Raw genomic sequence first — 21,640 nt, 5'->3', positions numbered from 1 at the left:
AAATTAAACCAAAGAAAATTTAACTTTAACTCATTCATCCCCAAAACATTTATAATGAACTATTCCAGCCACTATTCCAGCCTTGGAATCAGAACAGTTCAAATGTGTCTTTAGGGGAGAATGAATATTACTGTTCCTGTTCTGAAGGGAAAAAAAACCCATATTAAGGTTCCCAGAAAATTGGAGCACAGCTTGTGCATATAAAGAAATACACAAGCAGATTAATAACAATAACAACACAAACGTTGCCATGACAACTGTACCTGAAGGAGGACCCTCTGCTGACCAATCGTGTTTTGTTTCTAGGAACCTTTTTAACCGTATGACAGCGGAAGAATGCATGATGTTCTATACATTTTTTCCAAAATATTTTGCACTCATCCCGACTTTCGAAGAAAAACTCCACCGTATCTTTGTAGTACCCCTGTCAAATGAAATAAACAAAGGTCAGTTATCCAATAAAAATAAATAGAGGTCTTTTATCCAATAAAAATGAATTAAGACATCCATAACTGAAGATGTCAGTTATCAAAAACATCAGTTATGAAAGACGTCAGTTATCAAGGATAATTAACGTAACAGAGTCAAACACATTGGAACCAATGTCATAAAACAAGAAACGTAATATTTGTATTTCTTGAGAAAATATTTTTAAATCATTATAATTTTGCTATGTTTTATGAATTGAGTTATGCTTCCTTGTGAAGTATATAAAACATCATGATGTATATAAATTTTACTGATTGCGGTAACAATGTCCAGATGTATATAAAACTTAAAATGATATAGGTATCAACGTTCAGATGTTTTAAAACTTTATCAAAGTTATCTCCCTTTTGTCTAAGAGAATGTAAGAATACATGCCAACATCTACACTATGTAACATAGGTCAACAAATTCACACGCCAATCAATTCGGCTTTGTCAAACACTACCAAGTACAATTTCTTTTTTTAGAAGGAAATTTCATGCCAAGGTAAAACAAAGTCCAAACATACAGGATTCCGAAACATTGAACTCATTCACCCCTGAAATTTCATAATGGACTGGTCAAGTCTTTGATTTAGAAGAGTCTAATTGTGTCTTTAGGGGTGAATAAGTTCAACCAAAACATTTATGTCCTTTTTTAACTCATTCACCCCTGAAATACCATAATGGACTGGTCTAGTCTTTGATTTAGAAGAATCTAAATGTGTCTTCAGGGGTGGATGAGTTAATGACCAAAATAACAAAATGTCATCAAATTAATGGATGTTCGGAACAAACAAGAAAAACAATAAAAAAGTTTTTTTTTTTTTAAAACCATTCAAGCAAAAATCATGTATTTTTATTTTGCATTCTCTTGCTGTTAAATAAAGTATAATCCAATCCCACATGCAAATGTTGAAAAATATATAAAAAAATTATATGCTGGTTGCTATGCACAACCATGGCTGCCCAGAACATCTTCTTTTATAAAACATTTCAATCCCAATCAAATAGCTTAATATTACTAATAAGACAATGATGACAACTTACAAATTTTTTAGAGCTAAACTAACTTAAATTGAGACATGAAAAGGTTTCAAGATTGAAGTATGGGTCATATAATGGTTTTCAGATTTTTCCTTTCCTTGATTCTATACTAGTTTCCTGATGGGATTGATCACAATAAAACGGTAAAGATTTGTTGGTACTCATCTTCAGATCAATAACAAGATTTAAAGATGGTGGTCATAGACATCATCTGGCACTTCCTTTTGATTTTCATTTTTACAACTAAAATCACACAAGGCTTGGTGAGGTAGTGTTCAATACATTTTTCATCTTTGCATATTACACTACAGAGTTATCTGTCCTTGAGTGTAGGTATCTATTGTGACGTCACCATTTGATGAGCAAAAATTATTTAGTCTTCCACTGAAAATGTGACGTAACTGTCACAAAAACATGACGCAATAATCAATACCTACCCGCAAGGGCAGATAACTCTGGAATATGCAAATATGGCTTCAGTCCAGTATTATGGAAGATAACCTCAAACAATTACTTAGACATGAAGATAACCAGCAATGATAATTCCCACCGACAGGTGTTGTCGTTAGTTATATAGCCATGCTATTAGCTGTATCACTTCAACAGTTAACCAACTAAGCCTGTGTAACGAAGGAAATAAACAAATCAACTTCTAAATGAATTTCTACATTAGTCAAACCATCAGCGAAACATCTACAAATGGCCATATATGTTTTGTGTAGTGCCTAGTAAAGCGAACGGCGAAGTCAGACATGCTTTTAAGAGTCTTACATAATTTTGTCTTATATTCTTTAGACAAGAGGCCAATGGGCCTTAAAGGTCACATAATTACGACATGATATATTTATTCGTTAAAAAAAGTTCAAAACTTTAAATAAAAGCATTAAAATTTTAAACAATCTACGATAATGCTTTTCCCCCAAATCAAACAGAAACAAACTTAATCATGCATTCAAAATAATGCTACAAAAGAAGTTTCCAAAATTCTTCACTCATTTTCAGCCATTTTGGTAATGCAGTATCGAAACACTAGTAAGACAGCTCACCTTATCTTTAAATGTCTGAGATGAAACAGATGTTCCCTGTTTAAATAAATTATGCCATCAGATACATGCCCCAGCGTTAAAGTTGCATAATACACCAAGCTAATACAATCGTTCTCAAAATACATAGCATCTTCTTTTACTTTTCAAATCACACTTGAGCTGATTAAAGTTTGTTTTTTTTCCTTTTTCCAAATCTGCTTCAAGTGATTCAAATACCTTTGCCTATTAAAATTGAAGTGTCATGAACAATCTCTGCCACAAGACCAAGGGGAAATTCTAAACCTGTTAAAAGCCATGTTCAATTGAAAGCTCAGATTCTGTATAAACTGGTCAAGATAGTCAAAAATGTGGAAAATCTATCTCAAATAGCTACAGGGCACACCCAACTGGTCAAAAAAATGTGGCAAATCTATCTCAAATAGTTACAGGGCACACCCAACTGGTCAAAAAAAATGTGGCAAATCTATCTCAAATAGCTACAGGGCACACCCAACTGGTCAAAAGAATGCGGCAAAAACCAACACATCAAATCTGTCTCTGATAGGTAACAACACTGGGCACCCCAAACTGGTCAAAATAACGGAAAGTAATAATTTGCAATGAGCTCTTGGACATAATTTTCCATTATAAAAGCAGAGCTTTGACATTTAGAACTGTACGCCTTTTATTTACAATGAGCTCTTGAACATACCTTCTCGGTCCAAGGAGCAAAAATCACTGTTGTTAAATAACCCGAGAAAATAGGCCATATTTGCTGCTGTTCTCTTTAAATGACAATGTTGACATGTAGGTCAGTGAATGAAACCATAAAATGTTTATAACAATATCCTACAACTACAATCACATGTGTGAAATCATTATAATATCTGTAAAAGTTCTTTGTTAAAGGAGTAAAATCTAGACATTCTTTCTACAAGCTGCTACGCGATAAATGTACAGTAGTATACTGTAAATGAAATATGACATGTTAGTTTTCATTGGTCATCAACTCTGGCTGAACCAATCAAATGAAAAGGATCTGAGTTATGAATTATTCATGACTCCGCAGCAAATGTGGCCAGTATACCCAAGGGTAGATAAACAACAGTGGAATATGTAACCCGGACCGGGAATGGGGAACATATTACAAACACAAGAAGAAATCCTTACCACATTTTATACCCATCACATTTCCATGGTGGGGAAGCCACATGATTAGTCATATGATCGAAAGGTATCTACACGGCAAATTTTAGACTCACTTTAGGTAAAAACTGTTCAGTGATTAACGATTTACTGTGTCAATTATTTTGCAGTTTAGTGGACTGTTTCCGTAATGTTAATCTTTATATTCCAGAAAAACTGTTTATTTTAAAGAGTATTTATTAACCAACCTTGATATTGTGAATACACTCGTACAGAATAACATATGGATCAAAACTGACAATTCACATTAGGAGCTACATCTTTGATCCACAGAATCGATGTTGGCCAAAAAACTTCACTTTTTTAAAATAAATCATTTTAAAGGAATACAAAGAATGCTATTGCAGGTACATACATGCCCCAAACCGTGAAAGGGTACCTACGATGCACCAAACTGTAAAAACAATCGGTAAATAAATGTAAAACATTTTGTTACCTGAAGCGAGCCTGAAATTTGACATGTACGATACTATTGATCACATGACTTCCCCACGCCGATTTCAGAGATGCAGTAACATGCACAGTTCTAGCTGATACCAGTAGCATCCATTACAACCGATAACTTCGGAAAGGTTATTCTACACAAGCTGAGTATGGGCTATCCACCACACAAACTGCCTAGAAACTCTCATTTTATACTTCAGAATTACATTTTGCTTAATCTTAAATCCCCAAACACAATAATGGACTTGTCTTATTCCAAGGCTGGAGCAGTCAATTGTGTAATTACAGGGGTAAATTAATTATCAAATAAATCTCAATGATTTTCTTTTGATAGAATAATTGTATGAATTGTATTCACTGTTTGCCAACTACTGTACAGCCTGTTTATTTTGCAGGTTCAAATTTTTGTAATTAATTTTGACATTCATAGCAATGTCCCACAAAATGAGAAACATAACCTGCTATACAGTATTCATCGATATATATCTTAATATAGGTAAATTTCTCCAAAAACAGCAAAATATTTATCTTTGTCATGTGAAAACACCACAGAAACATGGATTATCTTCTTTATTTTTTTTGTAACAAACAATTACTTCCACTACTTAGACTTTGTTGCCGTAGAGACATGGTTCACAGAGCATTGAGACATGATATGATCCGGGTATATGAGATATGATCCGTGTATTGTATATAATTGATATATAGATTCCATTATTATCAAGCAAGTGCAAATCTGAAGCATTATCCAGCATTTCTGTGCATTTTGCAGGTAATAGCCCCATACTATAGAAAAAAGGAATAAAGTTGATCTCCAACTATCTCACCTTTTCTTTGACCGGCTGTGGAAAAATATAAAGGATACTTAGCACCACAAGAGGGATAATTATTGTATTGATAACTTACTGCCGCGAGACCCGCGCGGCCAGTGGACATATCAGCCATGGAGCTGTTTTTGTTGTATACGAAACAGTTTTAAAATCTAGACATTTTTGGTTGTCCTATCACATCTTTTAACATGTTTCATTGATATAAATGTTTAGAATTTTACAAGGCCTTCTTATTTAACACATGGCAAAGATTAAAATCACCATTGATTAAGAATGTAGCTCACTGTACTATTCTGAATCCTATAAAAAAAATTAAACTGATACAATGACAGAAATATGTCACATCCTGATTGATAAATATACTGTTAACCAACATTCATGTGTGATTTACTTTTGCGATATTCGCAACCAGAATAAATTCATAAAAGTTTATCTCCGTAAATCAATATCAACAATCTATCTATTTTAAATTAATTTCCATTTCATTTTTAAATCCACAAATTTCTGTATCCACAGAAGGATATGGAAGTTCAGTAGTAAGAATGACAACATATATGAATGAAATACAGTAAAATGGAGAAAGATTTTCTGTCAGAATTTCTCTGATATAAACAGAAGTGAAGCAGACGTTACAAGCAGGTGCCGGATATAATGACATGTTTGTAATTATTCAATGTCACAGCAAACGTATAAGGACCTACTTCAACAATACTACAGCCCTCTTCGATCTGTACCCATGATAAAAACATGGAAGACTTTCTAAAGAATTAAGTCAGTTTAACTAAGATTTTAATGGCATTTACTGCTTTGTTTCATTAGTATATTGTGTTATTATCTATTATGTATGGGCACTTAAAACAAACTAGAGAAAAGCTATCTACTTTTTCACATCTAACCCCCAGAAAATAATTGCCCCTTTGTACAATGACCTCTGAACCTACACAATTTATGTCTCTTAAACACATGATCTATGACATTTGACTTACACGATGTATTTCTACTGACCCTTTACAATCTATGACCTCCTGACCTACACAATCTATGACCCTGACCCTATACAATCTATGACCTCTGACCATTTAGTTTTTGACCCCTGACCCTACACAATCTACAACTCCTAACCCTTTACAATCTACGACCCCTGACCCTATATGACCTATTGACCTAAAGTCTGCAGTATAGACACTTACGTAGCTCTCTGGGTGAAGTTTGATGAGGAATTTCTTTCGTTTGAAGCTGAGTTTGCGGACCTTGGCCCAGGAGAACGTGTTGATTTTGGTATGTAACTGGAAGACGAGGATGCCAACATGGGCGATGGACAGGTGGAGTGACACATTCTCATGGTCCTATGGAGAGAAACCATCCAACCATGAACAAAAATTCAGCGAAATATTTTACGCTCTTATCCCGCTAGGATTACACAAGCTCTAACATAATATGCAACATTTACACAATTGCATTATGCCAATTGATATCCAAGATTTTCACAGCAGAAAATTGTACCAAATTTCTGTAAAGATTAATTAACAATATATTAGAAGGTTTATACATATTTAACACACAGATCCAAAACAGTTAACCATCAAAACGTTCTCTGCCTTTACCACTGTCTCCCTCTCGAGGAGAAAGCTGTCGGAGCTGCCACAAGGCAAGCTCTCAAACATAACATATTCTGTTTGGAGATTGAAACAAGTAACTTCTCTGTATAACAAAAAGACAACGATGGTAGCAGTACACCAGAGTATCGTGGACTTACTTTGGCCGGACAGAGCTTCACACCGTATGTATCCACCTTTCTGGCCGTGTCTAAAAGACTAGCTTCAGCTTCAGCAGGAGTTTCACCTCTAAAAAACAATGGAATACATTATAATAAAATAAACAATGCCTTAGGTGTCTATCCCTTTGTCAATATGAACATCCCTTTAAATAATCAAAATTACTATCCCTCTAAGTAATCATAATTACCATCCCTCTAAGTAATCATAATTACCATCTCTCTAAGTAATCATAATTACCATCTCTCTAAGTAATCATAATTACCATCCCTCTAAGTAATCATAATTACCATCCCTCTAAGTAATCATAATTACCATCTCTCTAAGTAATCATAATTACCATCCCTCTAAGTAATCATAATTACCATCCCTCTAAGTAATCATAATTACCATCCCTCTAAGTAATCATAATTACCATCCCTCTAAGTAATCATAATTACCATCCCTCTAAGTAATCATAATTACCATCCCTCTAAGTAATCATAATTACCATCCCTCTAAGTAATCATAATTACCATCCCTCTAAGTAATCATAATTACCATCCCTCTAAGTAATCATAATTACCATCCCTCTAAGTAATCATAATTTCCATCCCTCTAAGTAATCATAATTACCATCCCTCTAAGTAATCATAATTTCCATCCCTCTAAGTAATCATAATTTCCATCCCTCTAAGTAATCATAATTTCCATCCCTCTAAGTAATCATAATTTCCATCCCTCTAAGTAACCAAACTTACTATCCCACTGTGGAATCATAATCATCATCCTTCTAAGTAACATTGACAACATTTTCCCAGGGAATGAATATCAGAAAGGAAATAACACAATTTTCTTCCTATAAAATTAAACAACTACACAATATGTTTGTAGTAATTGTGATGTCCCTGACTTTTGTGTGTTAAGATTTTGGCTGATAACATGGTCTTTATAGGAACTTAATAGATGGGATATGTAAATTATGTTATAACCATGAATTTGTTGTAAGCATATTTTTATAACAGATGGGATATGTAAATTAAGTTATAACCATGAATTGGTTGTAAGCATATTTTTATAACAGATGGGATATGTAAATTATGTTATAACCATGAATTTGTTGTAAGCATATTTTTATAACAGATGGGATATGTAAATTATGTTATAACCATGAATTGGTTGTAAGCATATTTTTATAACAGATGGGATATGTAAATTATGTTATAACCATGAATTTGTAGTAAGCATATTTTTATAACAGATGAGATTTGTAAAATATGTTATAACCATGAATATGTTGTAAGCACATTTTTTATGGGTTATGTAAATTATGTTATAACCATGAATTTGTTGTAAGCATATTTTTATAACAGATGAGATATGTAAAATATGTTATAACCATGAATTTGTTGTAAGCACATTTTTTATGGGTTATGTAAATTATGTTATAACCATGAATTTGTTGTAAGCATATTTTTATAACAGATGGGATATGTAAATTATGTTATAACCATGAATTTGTTGTAAGCATATTTTTATAACAGATGGGATATGTAAATTATGTTATAACCATGAATTTGTTGTAAGCATATTTTTTTATAACAAGTTCTACTGTACTAACATATGCTGTCGGTGGTACTCCATGACTTTCTTGAGGAGCTCTTCTGTCTGGTGAGGTACAAAAGCGTTCAGTGACTTGAGATATGTATGGTCTAGGTATTCCTCTACGATGAAGTCCCCAATCTCCGCTGATGACACAAAAAAACACATAAAATATTACATGTAAACAAAATATTCAGCAAATAACATTTCTGTATTAACAGTTTCTATGGAGATAAACTAGGACAAGTTTTTTTATCTAGGTCAAAGGTCTGAATATGGGTCTCTAAGGCCTATTTTTGGAAAATGGCTCAGCACATTGCCAATTGGAGTATGGAATATAGAAATTTGTGGTTGACAATGTTTTAAGGGATATTTTTTTGTGCAAACATAAAGAGTTTGATTAAAAGACAATTGATTTTGACCATAGGTCCTTCACTTTGCAGAAAATATTTGTACCGATTAGTTTTCTTCTTCATCATATCTATTGGTTTAGAAGCCATTATCAACCCATAAAATGCCCATTCCCTATTTTGCGGCCTCAATTTCACTTATACCGACTTAAATACAGACTAAAACATTATAAACCGTAAAGATTTTGATATATGTGTAAATTGATTAATGGCCTACACTGCATATTGTGTGAAATGTCTGCTCAAATTTGGTCTGATTAAGTGCCCGTTCATTTTCTATATTTTTAATCACCCAGGACACTTATTGGGTCAAATACGGTATATGAAAGTGAGAACTAAATGGACAAAAGTTTTTTCAAATGTAGGAAATGAGTGAACACTTTCTTTAAGCTAAAACAAGTACCATACAACAGAGAGAGTTTAAGGAGGCCTTATTTGTGAATCACCTTAAGTATTCTTTCAGAAGGATTTGTTTTGTTATTAAGGGGCTATTAGAGAATAAAGAGAGAAGGAGAAAGTGAAGTCAAAAATAAAATCACAGATCTCTGACATTTCATATTAATTGTTAAAGAAATTGGAGGCCAATATGAACTTAAACGGAATATTGATTTTATTTTTTTAACGACTAGATGTCTCATTTTTTTCAGGACTAGAATCGGCAAGTCTACAGTGTTAACAATCTTAACAAAACAAATAGGATTTCCACAACAATGGGTCTAACAATCCATTGGCTAGTAGTAACCATGGCAACAGACAAAGCCACTGTTACCATGGTTACTGATAGACACGGAAAGAAGAGTGTGATGCTGTCTAGTAGACATTGGGATAAAGAGTTTGTCACTTAGTGACAATAAAATCCAGAGATATAGATAACACTGAGAAACTAACAGAACACATCATTTTTCTTCACAATGAAAATATTATACATAAGATAGCTAAGTAAAATTTAAACAGTCATAAGATTTGCTTTACTTGTAAGCTGGATTTAATGTTATTTCATATTTCTTAATTGTTTTTTCTTTTTTTTTTCCAAAGTGGGCTTAAACAATTCACCCCTTCAGACATATTTAAACTCTTCCAATTCAAACATTGGAATAATTCATTATGAATTTTCAGGGGTGAATGAGTCCTGTATACTGTACTCACCTTGAGCGATATAGGAGGCCACCAAAGCTGCTGTATTCTCACTGCACTGCATGCTGCCTGTTGCTAGATCTTTTTTGATTTGCAGTGAAAATAAATACCTGTCACAAGAACATTCCCATTAGGCATAAATCAACAAACAAAATCATGATTTTGTTTTGGCTATACACAAAATATTTCAACGCAGCTGACATATGGTGAATTGGTATTGAGGTTCTTCTTGTTTTATTATTTCAACGTTTAACAAAACTCAACAGTACAGAGTATGTACAATGAAACTTTAAACAAAAAAGTTATCAGCCCTTGTGGGCAGATTGAACCATTACACAGAGTTATCTGTCCTTGTGATCAGATTGAACCTTTACATCAGATTTATTTGCCTTTCTGATCAGATTCAAACTTTACACGAGAGTTATCTGCCCTTCTGATAAGATGGAAAATAACAAAAGAGTTATCTGCCCTTTTGATAAGATTGAAACTTTACACAAGAGTTATCTGCCCTTGTGGTTAGATTGATACTTTACACAAGAGTTATTTGCCCTTCTGATCTGATTGAAACTTAACACAAGAGTTATCTGCCCTTCTGATAAGATTGAAACTATACACAAGAGTTATCTGCCCTTCTGATAAGATTGAAACTTTACACAAGAGTTATCTGCCCTTGTGGTCAGATTGATACTTTTCACAAGTTATCTGTCCTTCTGATCTGATTGAAACTTTACACAAGAGTTATCTGCCCTTCTGATAAGATTCAACCTTTACTCAAGAGTTGTCTGCCCTTGTGGTCAGATTGAATCTTAACACAAGAGGTATCTGCTGCTGGATGAGTGATTATATAATTAAGAAGCCTTGCACCACTGCTCGCGAGTTCGAATCCTATGTAGAGCAGTTGCAAGGCACTAATGGTTGATAGGTCATTTTTCTCTGGGAACTCTGGTTTTTCTCCACGTAAAAACCTGGTTTTTCTCCACGTAAAAACCTGGCATGTCTTAACGATTCTGGCAGTTAACAGGACGTTAAACGAATCAAAACCAAATTTAATCAATATATCAATAATCAATAATAACTTTATCTGTATTTTTAGTTTTACTTAATGCCCCATAAACAGACAGCATTAGCAAAAGATATTGTCCTCTTAACTAAACCTAATAACCACACCAAAGATGAAGATACAGGAGGTTTGCTTTTTAGAACGAATTCAACTACATGAGCAAAGACTGGTTCATTTCTCATCAACATCATTATCACATTTTTTACAGAATTGAAATTCCTGATATGTGTGTTATTTCTACTTGCTAGACTAAAGTGTTTCATTGGTTTAACGTCCTATAAATAGCAAGAGTCATATAAGGTCATTGGTATAGGAAAGCCAGAGTACCCAGAGAAAAACCAGAGGTAGAGGGCATGTGGTAATGTGTTGGGACATATTAACAACTGGGCCATGGCCGTTCCACAAAAGTGGGTTCCATTGATTGATGGAGTATTCTGTTTAGACCTTGTATACTCGTCCAGCAGGCCTGGGTCTGGAGTGTAGAACTTGACACAGAACTCGAGTGGAGAGTCTGGGGATGGCAGCTGCTTAAGGATCGGCTTCTCATTGTCCAGCCAGCACTGTAAATACAGGGGAAATATCGCAATAATACCCAGAAAATACTCAGGAAATACTGTAGTAAATACTGAAGGGAATTAGTACATCACGTGACAGAATACTGGATTCTGATTGGCTACACACATGGTTACTATTTGCAATAGTGACTGGGCAAGCGGGCACTATTGAAGTAGCGCAAAATTGAACGTGAATGTATTGTGACGTCACCATTACATGACGCCATTATAACGTTGCGCTTCGACCAAGACGTCAAGATGGCGGACAGGCTGTTGTGTGCGGGGATGAAAGCAAATGTTGCTTTTCTACAAAAGACAGTTATTCATGTTCTTATATTGATCTACTATTAAATTTTCGTGAAGCTGAATCCCATTTTATAGAATCACAGATTTCTGCGACAATAGATATGTTGTACTTTTAATGTGACAACGTGGCGTGGAAATGAAAATAGCGTTGCGAGATGTGGCCCGACGTGTTTCTGTTACGATGACATGAAAACTGGTCTCATGTGAGGGTGATGTACTAAACCCATTATGGCCTGTTTGAGAGGACACTATTGCCTCATAGTACCCTCTCAACCAGGCATAATAGATACATAATACATAAATATTGTATTAAATACTCAGGGGAAATATTGTAGTTAATACTCAAGGGATATATCGTAGTTAATACTCAGGGGAATTTCGTAGAAAATTCTCCAGGGAAATATCAAAAGATTAGCCCAAATAGGTCCTGTTAAAAGCCCCACCCCTTTCCCTCCTCATTTTTTTTTTTTTTTTTTTAATTCTTATGTGCCCAGGTAAATACTGGTACTTACTGGGTTAAAGATGGTATGCTATGTATAATGTTTCAGAAATGTGCATCAATGGCTTACCATTTTATTTCAAAAGCTAAAACACATGTGAGAATTACGATCATTATAAATTTTTCAATGTCCTTTTCTGGTGGATTCTGATACAGCATACATCACAAAATGAAACTTGTGGAGAAGATGCTCACAGAATGCCCTTCAACTATCTAGGACCGTGTCTTTTTTGTCATTACAGCTTTACGAATGAAATCTCTCTTGCCTGATTCACAAGTTGCTTTTCTAATTTTCCTGAAGATCTATGGAGAGATTTCATCAGAGACGCAAACACATGTTAAAATTTTAGAAGATTGAATTTCGACGATACCTTGAGGCCGTTTTTGTCTCCATATTGAAGATCAAAGTAGTCAGACTCGACCAGCTGTAGATGTCGAACGACCGCCTCCCAAAGAGCCATACCCAAAGCTTTTACCTGTAACAGAGAAACACACATGAAAATCAGGAAATTTTACCACGGTCAAAAACAGAAAACTTAAGTATACCTTCCCTTCTTCACAAAGGAATCCTGTTTGAAACATTTCTTATTTACAAATGAGCCATTCCTAGATCAAATATGCTGGACAGATGATTTTAATTTTGAGCTTTTTCATTAACACATCAAGAGTTGCACCCCTGATGTTGTATCCATTGATATTTCATAGTACATACTGATATACCGTGACAAGGACTGATTAAAATTGTCTTACTAGTAGTAAAGATTGTTTCAAGTGAGGTGTTTATTAACAGGACAAAGCTGTAACAGTAAAGACAATGCAAAGTTGTCTCCCCTGATATCACACCAACAGGAAGTTGTCTCCCCTGACAACACACCAACAGGAAGTTGAGTTTTATAAAGCTTTCGCTGTTTATGGACAACATCCTACCATATTGGTTTACATCAAATTGAAGTCTGTTATTGCTAATTACTAATGATTTACAGCTAATAATTATCCAATTATTGTCACTGCTGAAATCTAAAAACGAACGGATACAGACTTAAGATCAGAAGAGCTCAAACTGAAAGGTGTTTCTTTCCATGCTGAATAAGTTAAAAAAGCAGGATAAAAGACAGATACTACACATATAATATTGAGTTCAAATGCCTTTCCCATCTATGTTGAATGGCTTAAAATGGTAAAGGACTACTGCTACTACACATAGTCCACATTCAAACAAAATTCCAGCCGAGTTCAGCGGGACCCTACAAACTGAGTTACACAGGAGCCGACAGACTAAATCAAACTGGGCCTCACACCCGATATTGGTTTAATTCGGCTCTAGTCTATATGTATACCAGCCTATTGATTTGTACGTCGGTCTCAATTACATTCTTTCTTGGTTTGTCTGCCAGTCAAATTCCCCAAAATAAAATATAATACTCGCTGAGTGCATCGGGTCATAATGCTGTTCAATATCTACAAAAAAGTCGGCAACAGGAGAATAGAATGTAGGTTATATGGAGTAGGGAGCTCGATATATAAAACAAGTTTTGTAATAGACAGAAAAAAATATTAAGAAGGTCAAACTAATGCCAAAAATCATAAAGCATAGCAGAAAAAAGCAATTGGTAAAATTTTAAAATAAATTCCCTTTTTTTACTTGACCACATGGACTGCGAGTCTTAGACTCAATATGTTATAAGTCTAAATACAGACTACTATTATCTTTAAGATCTGCGTGGATTTTACTTTTCCTAATTCATAAGAAATTATAATTAAACTTTACCCGAATCCACAGAATGCGCTTTAAACTATCTAGGACCGTGTTAATACTTATCCAGAGCCCAAATTCCTGTTATACAAGTTCTGTTCCCCTTCCCCAAATTCTTTGTGCCCCAGTAAATTGACATTCTGGGTTAAATCAAAGCAGATTATGGAGAGATTGCATCAGAAGGCCATTAGAATTACGATCATTTAAATTTTTCAGTCTGCCCCTTGAGGGGTTATGGCCAAAAATTTATGTTAATTTTCCTGAAGATCGACCACATGAAGTCAACTTGACAATCTCCATAATGAAGATCAAAAAGTAGTCAGTGACCTGTCGAACCCAGACTGGAAGACTGTGCGTAAAGATAACTGACCGCCTCCCAAAGAGCCTCTTTATGTACCATTGAGAAAGCTTTGACCTGTGTACAGAGAGGAAACACACATAGTGAAATCGAGGGAAATTATTGACCGACGGTCAAAATAAACTGTCTTATCTTGTGACTATTACCTTCCACCTTCATTCAAAAAGGAATCACATGGTTTGCTAGACATTTGTCTACTATATACAAGATGAGCCCAGCTCCTAGAGCAAATATGATGGACAGTTGATTTGTAATCTATGAGCTTTTTTCATATCAGTTACACATCATGATAGCGTTGCATCCCGCTGGTGTTAGTATCGCATCTGATATTTGCATAGCTATTATACTTGAGATACTGGGGTAAAGGGAAACTGGGGAGTTTAATGTCTGTCGTCTCAGTACTAAGTAAGTAAAGATTGTTTCAAGTGAAGCGATTGAGTATTTATTAACAGGGAGACAAAGCTTAGTTAAACAGTCATAAAGAAATGCAAAGTTGTCTCCCCTGATATCACACCAACAGGAAGTTGTCTCCCCTGACAACACACCAACAGGAAGTTGAGTTTTATAAAGCTTTCGCTGTTTATGGACAACATCCTACCATATTGGTTTACATCAAATTGAAGTCTGTTATTGCTAATTACTAATGATTTACAGCTAATAATTATCCAATTATTGTCACTGCTGAAATCTAAAAACGAACGGATACAGACTTAAGATCAGAAGAGCTCAAACTGAAAGGTGTTTCTTTCCATGCTGAATAAGTTAAAAAAGCAGGATAAAAGACAGATACTACACATATAATATTGAGTTCAAATGCCTTTCCCCATCTATGTTGAATGGCTTAAAATGGTAAAGGACTACTGCTACTACACATAGTCCACATTCAAACAAAATTCCAGCCGAGTTCAGCGGGACCCTACAAACTGAGTTACACAGGAGCCGACAGACTAAATCAAACTGGGCCTCACACCCGATATTGGTTTAATTCGGCTCTAGTCTATATGTATACCAGCCTATTGATTTGTACGTCAGTCTCAATTACATTCTTTCTTGGTTTGTCTGCCAGTCAAATTCCCCAAAATAAAATATAATACTCGCTGAGTGCATCGGGTCATAATGCTGTCAATATCTACAAAAAAGTCGGCAACAGGAGAATAGAATGTAGGTTATATGGAGTAGGGAGCTCGATATATAAAACAAGTTTTGTAATAGACAGAAAAAAATATTAAGAAGGTCAAACTAATGCCAAAAATCATAAAGCATAGCAGAAAAAAGCAATTGGTAAAATTTTAAAATAAATTCCCTTTTTTTACTTGACCACATGGACTGCGAGTCTTAGACTCAATATGTTATAAGTCTAAATACAGACTACTATTATCTTTAAGATGGCTTCAGGTTGGGGGGGGGGGGGGGGGGGGGGGTGGTGTCGGGCTCTTGACTGTTGCTCATTGCATGGGCACTGGCCATGGGTAGTTGTAGATTACTATGCTATTAAGTCATTTTCACCATTCTTAATTTCCTAACAGTCTGAATTTGATCTATATAAAGTGAAACCTGCCTTAGCCATCACCTCTGTATAAAGACCACCTTCTTATTAGGCAACGTGTTTAGCATCCCAAATGGTCATTTATAAACCACTTTGACCTCTGTATAAAGACCACCTTCTTATTAGGCAACGTTTTTAGCATCCCAAATGGTCATTTATAATCCACTTTGACCTCTGTATAAAGACCACCTTCTTATTAGGCAACGTTTTTAGCATCCCAAATGGTCATTTATAATCCACTTTGACCTCTGTATAAAGACCACCTTCTTATTAGGCAACGTTTTTAGCATCCCAAATGGTCATTTATAAACCACTCTGACCTCTGTATAAAGACCACTTTGACCTCTGTATATAGACCACTCTGACCTCTGTATAAAGACCACTTCGCTATAAAGGCCCATTTTGACCCTTTAGTGGTCTTTACACTTGACAAGTTTGACTTTATATATCTTTATGTGGTGTGTCTCAATAGTAAAATTTGGGTATCAAAATCTAGGACTCATGTAATGATTTCATCTAGTTAACTCAACCTACATGTGTAAATATACTTGTTTTAGTGGTAGTTTTATTTTAGTGGTAGTTTTATTTTAGCGGTAGTTTTATTTTAGTAGAAGTTTTATTTTTGCGCTTTCCACAAGTTGTCTTTGAAGCGCTAATTCATGTACAGCACTAAGTTTTGTAAAAGGGTATATCCGGTTTTGAAACATCATATCACGCTAAGAAATCCTAATTTACAATTTTCTGCATTTGCAGTAAAATTTGACTGTACTCAAATACAACAACTCATGCCCGCAGAAAACCTCAGAAGATTTTACACAGGCTTCCAACAGGAAGGTGATAAGGAAAACTTTTACGATTTTTTCACCTCCATCATACAATGTATACAACTCTGTTGTTCTAATGCCCTGAGGTGTGAATAGTTGACAATTGTTTCAGCAAATTTTTTTGGGAAATGTTCTGCAATGACAGAAATTAACGACCAGCTAAAATCATCAGCTCTCAGTTTTTTCTACTTGAATGCAGATTGCTTCCCAAGGCTTCAGATACGGACACAGTTCTGTAATTACGATCACCCTGCTGCAGTGCCACACTTTTATCAGATTGTGTCAATGCCTACCCAGAATGCCAGTGTGATCAAACCACCATGTGGTCTCTCAAGTGGCCCAATAAAATCTCTTTGACACTGCATAGTAACCATAGCAACGATGTCGCTGCACTCTATGCAGACACTCTTTGAATTCAAACAGTTCACTGGAGCTTGACCTTGAAAACAGCAATAAAGGTTGGATTTTTTTTTATATTAGATTAAAATTATTCATGAAAATGTGCACAACATTTCAATAGAGATAATGATTTTTCCTGAACTTCTACAGCAGTCAGCTCACAAATTGAGCAACTATCCTAAAACATTACCTGTTGGTGTATTCAGTTTGTAATTTTGCAAGAGAATTTAATTATCTTTTCATGACAGCATCAATCAGATGTTGCTTTATACATCAATGAAGTATATCATTAGCACATGCACCTCTGAACACACATTTAGACTCTCCTAAACAAAGGACCAGAACAGTCCATTATGAAATTTCAGTGGTGAACGGCTTAATAAAGGCACTAGGCTGTATTACATCTCTGCTTATAAAATAATTATTACCAAAAAGTCAGTCTTTATATCTATTGATATGAGGCAGAAAAACTCATTCACCCCTGAAATCTTATAATGAACTGTTTCAACTTTAGTTTTGGGATATCTTATCAAATGAGTCTTCAGGGGTGTATGAGTTAAACATCATGCAAGCTTTACATAAAGTTTACGGTTATAACATTGCGGTTGTTGAATCAATAACCATGATATCACCTGATAAATTATCAGGCTAATTATCTTCCGATTGATTTCAAAGGAAATGTGTTTTCCTGCTGTGATTAGGCAGTCGGTTATTGGAGTCAGATCTAGGAAGGTGGAGGTCATTTTTGTGGTATGAATCATGGCGACTAACACATGGCTAAACAAAATATATTTGACTTTTCATTACCACTCAAAATATATCTTACTTTTCATTACCACTCAAAATATATCTCACTTTTCATTACCACTCAAAATATATCTCACTTTTCATTCACAGCTCAAAATATATCATTTTAATTTACAACAAACTAATTTGGTGAAAATTTGCTTTTGAACCACCGTAAGATGTTGTGAAAAGGTTGCATGCAATGTTATCGTTTTTAAGGTGTGAATCCTACTGGTTCTAGATCGTTAGAGGTTAACATGTCTGCGAGCCATCTTTTGATACGTAACATGAGAACCAGAACCTCTAAAGTATTTATAAACAACAGAATGAATGTCCTGATATCACCAATTAAAGCAGCTTTACTGAAGTACAGGCTCGGGATATTCGAACCTGGGGAGAGATAAAAGAATTTAATACAGTAAGATATCACAAACTCTTCCAAGAGCGACAAAAATCAAACATCTAACATTTCTCCTGCTTTTCTCACGATTTTCCAGCCTAATTGTTACGGGGTTTGTTACCATAACAACATCCTAACCTAATAGAACGGTGTAATATTCCACGAAATGTTACCTTATTACAGAGGAATAACAAGATTAATATAGCAAGAAGCCGTTCCTCCCCTCAATGGTATTGATTTTTAGGGAGCTCCAACTAGCTTCATTAACTGATGTCATTTCTTGATAGCGTGTAAAACCTTCATTTCTATTGTCTACATGGAAATATGAATTAAAAAATTTATTTTGAATTAATTCTTTTTTTTTTATACTGATAACACTTATTCATTACTGCATAGGTTCTTAAATCTGAATGAACTCTTCCCTGAAAAAGTAATTATGAAATACAATATTTTCTGTGATGTTTAAAGGTCAAATGTTAACCTACAAATTGAAAACACGGCAACCAAATGCAAAACAGATTTTATTTTAATATCTGAACCATGTGTTTTTTTAATATAAGATATAAATTATTCATACCTGGAAAATATAAGTTTATTTTGTGAAATAAATCAAAACGAAGTAATAAACAATGGAATATTCAGCACAATGGCTTTCTTCACATATAATTTTCACAGACATCATTATCAAGCTATGAGCTGGAGGTGTCATGGACACATGATTTTCCTGTGGGACTAAATTGTGAAAACCCTCTTTTAATATTAATTTCTTTATATTGGGACTTATCAAAATTTGAAAATTAGTGTTCTGAATTCACCTACCTAAAATGCTAAGTGAATAGATAAATTGGTAATTTTTACTGTTAATTAACAACATATTAATTGATTAAGTAATCACATTCCAACATTTAAAAAAAAAAACCCAATAAAACCCTAAAAATTTTGTACTGCCAAGTTATCTGAATTTTTTGATTGATGGCATCCTGATAGGAACTCCTTAGAGACGAAGCCTGATATTTTATTGTTACATCGAATGCTTACATTATCACCCTGCAAACTAGGCTAACAATACTAGTGGCAGGGGCATTACGAAGAACTTGATCACCCCTGAGATCTTATAATGAACTGATCCATCTTCAGTTTTAGAAGAGTTCATAAGTATCAGCAAGGAAGAGCAAGTTAATAAATTGTAAATAGAACAACAAGCATATCGTTGTGATGATTTCTTATTACCCTGGAGATGAATAAATGTGTCAATCGGCCAAAATCACCAATCGCCTATACTTAATCAAGTCGGAGGGAAATGCCCTATATCATATCTTCAGTAATGGCCCCTGGAGGAAATGTGGCCTCAGACCGATGTCCGGTAGTGTCAAGTATTGATCCGAATGACCAGTGATGTTTTTCGCAAGTTGACCGCCAGAGGAGCTGATTATCAACTGTTAACGTGATGGTGGGTCATTTAGAAGACAGTTAACGGTGAAGATGAGTAAAATTAATAGTTGATGGTGAAAATGAGTACAATTTCTCCCACATCAAACAGCGGAACTTTTTCTTCTCTAGTGAACACTGTGTTTGTTGTATTTGACATCTTGTGCCAACATATATGGAATGTTTAATCGATACATTTTTTTAAAAAAAAATTTTCATTACTTTCATTACTAAAGTCTAAAACTACATTACTAAAGTCTAAAACTACACCAAAAGTGTCGGTATTCATCATCTATTTTCAGTTTAAAAACTGTACAATTCTGTTAAATTTCTTCTTTTTTCTCATTGTTTTACCTTTAACTTTGTATAATTTTTCTTCTCAGAATGATACGTTGTTTGAATAATTTTATTACAATGGTAATGATAACTTTGTATAAGGCTAAGTTGTAAATGCTTCCCAAAGGGTGGGGGAAGTCAGACCCAAGACCCTAAAAATATTTCTGTTTGAGTTACAATTAAATCAATGTAAAATTTACAACAAGTATTATCATTTTGAAGGAATAACCCCTATTTCCCAAATATTGAGCTCTGTCTTCCGTGCCCCAGGGGGTCAGAGCCTAGATTTACCATCCCCCCCCCCTCCCCCTCTCCTTCCCAGGATATACATGTCTGTGGTACATTAGAGGTACAATGAAATCAATACAAACTTAAATTTTACCTTCAAGCCTTTATAGTCAATAACTGACCTAGTTTTAGAAAAACGACCATAAAATCCAACTGTTATGTCTTTTAGGCTGCAGAACTTGGTATAGGTTACTTTGGTAGTAATACCAAGTACTTGTGTACCTAAAATTGGGTACCTAGAATGAGACTCATTGAGTTCTTGTGTACCTAAAATTGGGTAGAATGAGACTCATTGAGTTCTTGTGTATTTAAAATTGAGACCTAGAATGAGACTCATTGAGTTCTTGTGTACCTAGAAAGAGACTCATTGAGTTCTTGTGTACCTAAAATTGTGTACCTAGAATGAGACTCATTGAGTTCTTGTGTACCTAAAATTGGGTACCTAGAATGAGACTCATTGAGTTCATGAGTATCTAAAATTGGGTACCTAGAATGAGACTCATTGAGTTCATGAGTATCTAAAATTGGGTACCTAGAATGAGACTCATTGAGTTCATGAGTATCTAAAATTGGGTACCTAGAATGAGACTCATTGAGTTCATGAGTATCTAAAATTGGGTACCTAGAATGAGACTCATTGAGTTCATGAGTATCTAAAATTGGGTACCTAGAATGAGACTCATTGAGTTCATGAGTATCTAAAATTGGGTACCTAGAATGAGACTCATTGAGTTCATGAGTATCTAAAATTGGGTACCTAGAATGAGACTCATTGAGTTCATGAGTACCTAAAATTGGGTACCTAGAATGAGACTCATTGAGTTCTTAGTTACCTATAGCATCAAATACTTATAACTGAGTACTTGTGTATCTAAAATTGGGTACCTAGAGTGAGACTCATTGAGTTCTTGAGTACCAATAGCATCAGATACTTATAACTGAGTACTTGTGTATCAAAAATTGGGTACCTAGAATGAGACTCATTGAGTTCTTGAGTACCTAAAATTGGGTACCTAGAATGAGACTCATTGAGTTCTTCTGCATCTATAGCATCAGATACTTATAACTGAGTACTTGTGTACCGTAAAGTGGGTAACTAGAATGAGACTCATTGAGTTCTTGAGTACCAATAGCATCAGATACTTATAACTGAGTACTTGTGTACCTTAAACTGGGTACCTAGA

General features: G+C 34.7%; 1 protein-coding gene across 5 annotated transcripts in view; it reads right to left on the bottom strand.

Moving 5' to 3' along the window:
* The window catches only part of LOC138307704 (FERM, ARHGEF and pleckstrin domain-containing protein 2-like), a 129,654-nt gene that overhangs the window by 61,008 nt on the left and 47,006 nt on the right, over positions 1–21,640 (bottom strand). For 3 of the 5 annotated variants that reach the window (XM_069248542.1, XM_069248544.1, XM_069248543.1), the window contains exons 3-11: positions 12,710–12,814; positions 11,424–11,539; positions 9,932–10,029; positions 8,395–8,521; positions 6,776–6,863; positions 6,210–6,365; positions 5,017–5,031; positions 2,561–2,596; positions 264–424 (exon numbers count right to left, since the gene is read on the bottom strand). In XM_069248542.1, the coding sequence (XP_069104643.1) occupies positions 264–424; positions 2,561–2,596; positions 5,017–5,031; positions 6,210–6,365; positions 6,776–6,863; positions 8,395–8,521; positions 9,932–10,029; positions 11,424–11,539; positions 12,710–12,814 (902 nt within the window). The remainder of the gene's footprint in view (positions 1–263; positions 425–2,560; positions 2,597–5,016; positions 5,032–6,209; positions 6,366–6,775; positions 6,864–8,394; positions 8,522–9,931; positions 10,030–11,423; positions 11,540–12,709; positions 12,815–21,640) is intronic. The other 2 variants (XM_069248546.1, XM_069248547.1) reach the window with 2 other exon arrangements.

This window comes from Argopecten irradians, chromosome 14 (genome assembly GCF_041381155.1).
Source record: "Argopecten irradians isolate NY chromosome 14, Ai_NY, whole genome shotgun sequence".
Taxonomy (NCBI): Eukaryota; Metazoa; Mollusca; class Bivalvia; order Pectinida; family Pectinidae; genus Argopecten; species Argopecten irradians.
The sequence above is the reverse complement of the archived record's forward strand: the minus strand, read 5'-3'. Positions and strand labels throughout refer to the sequence as shown.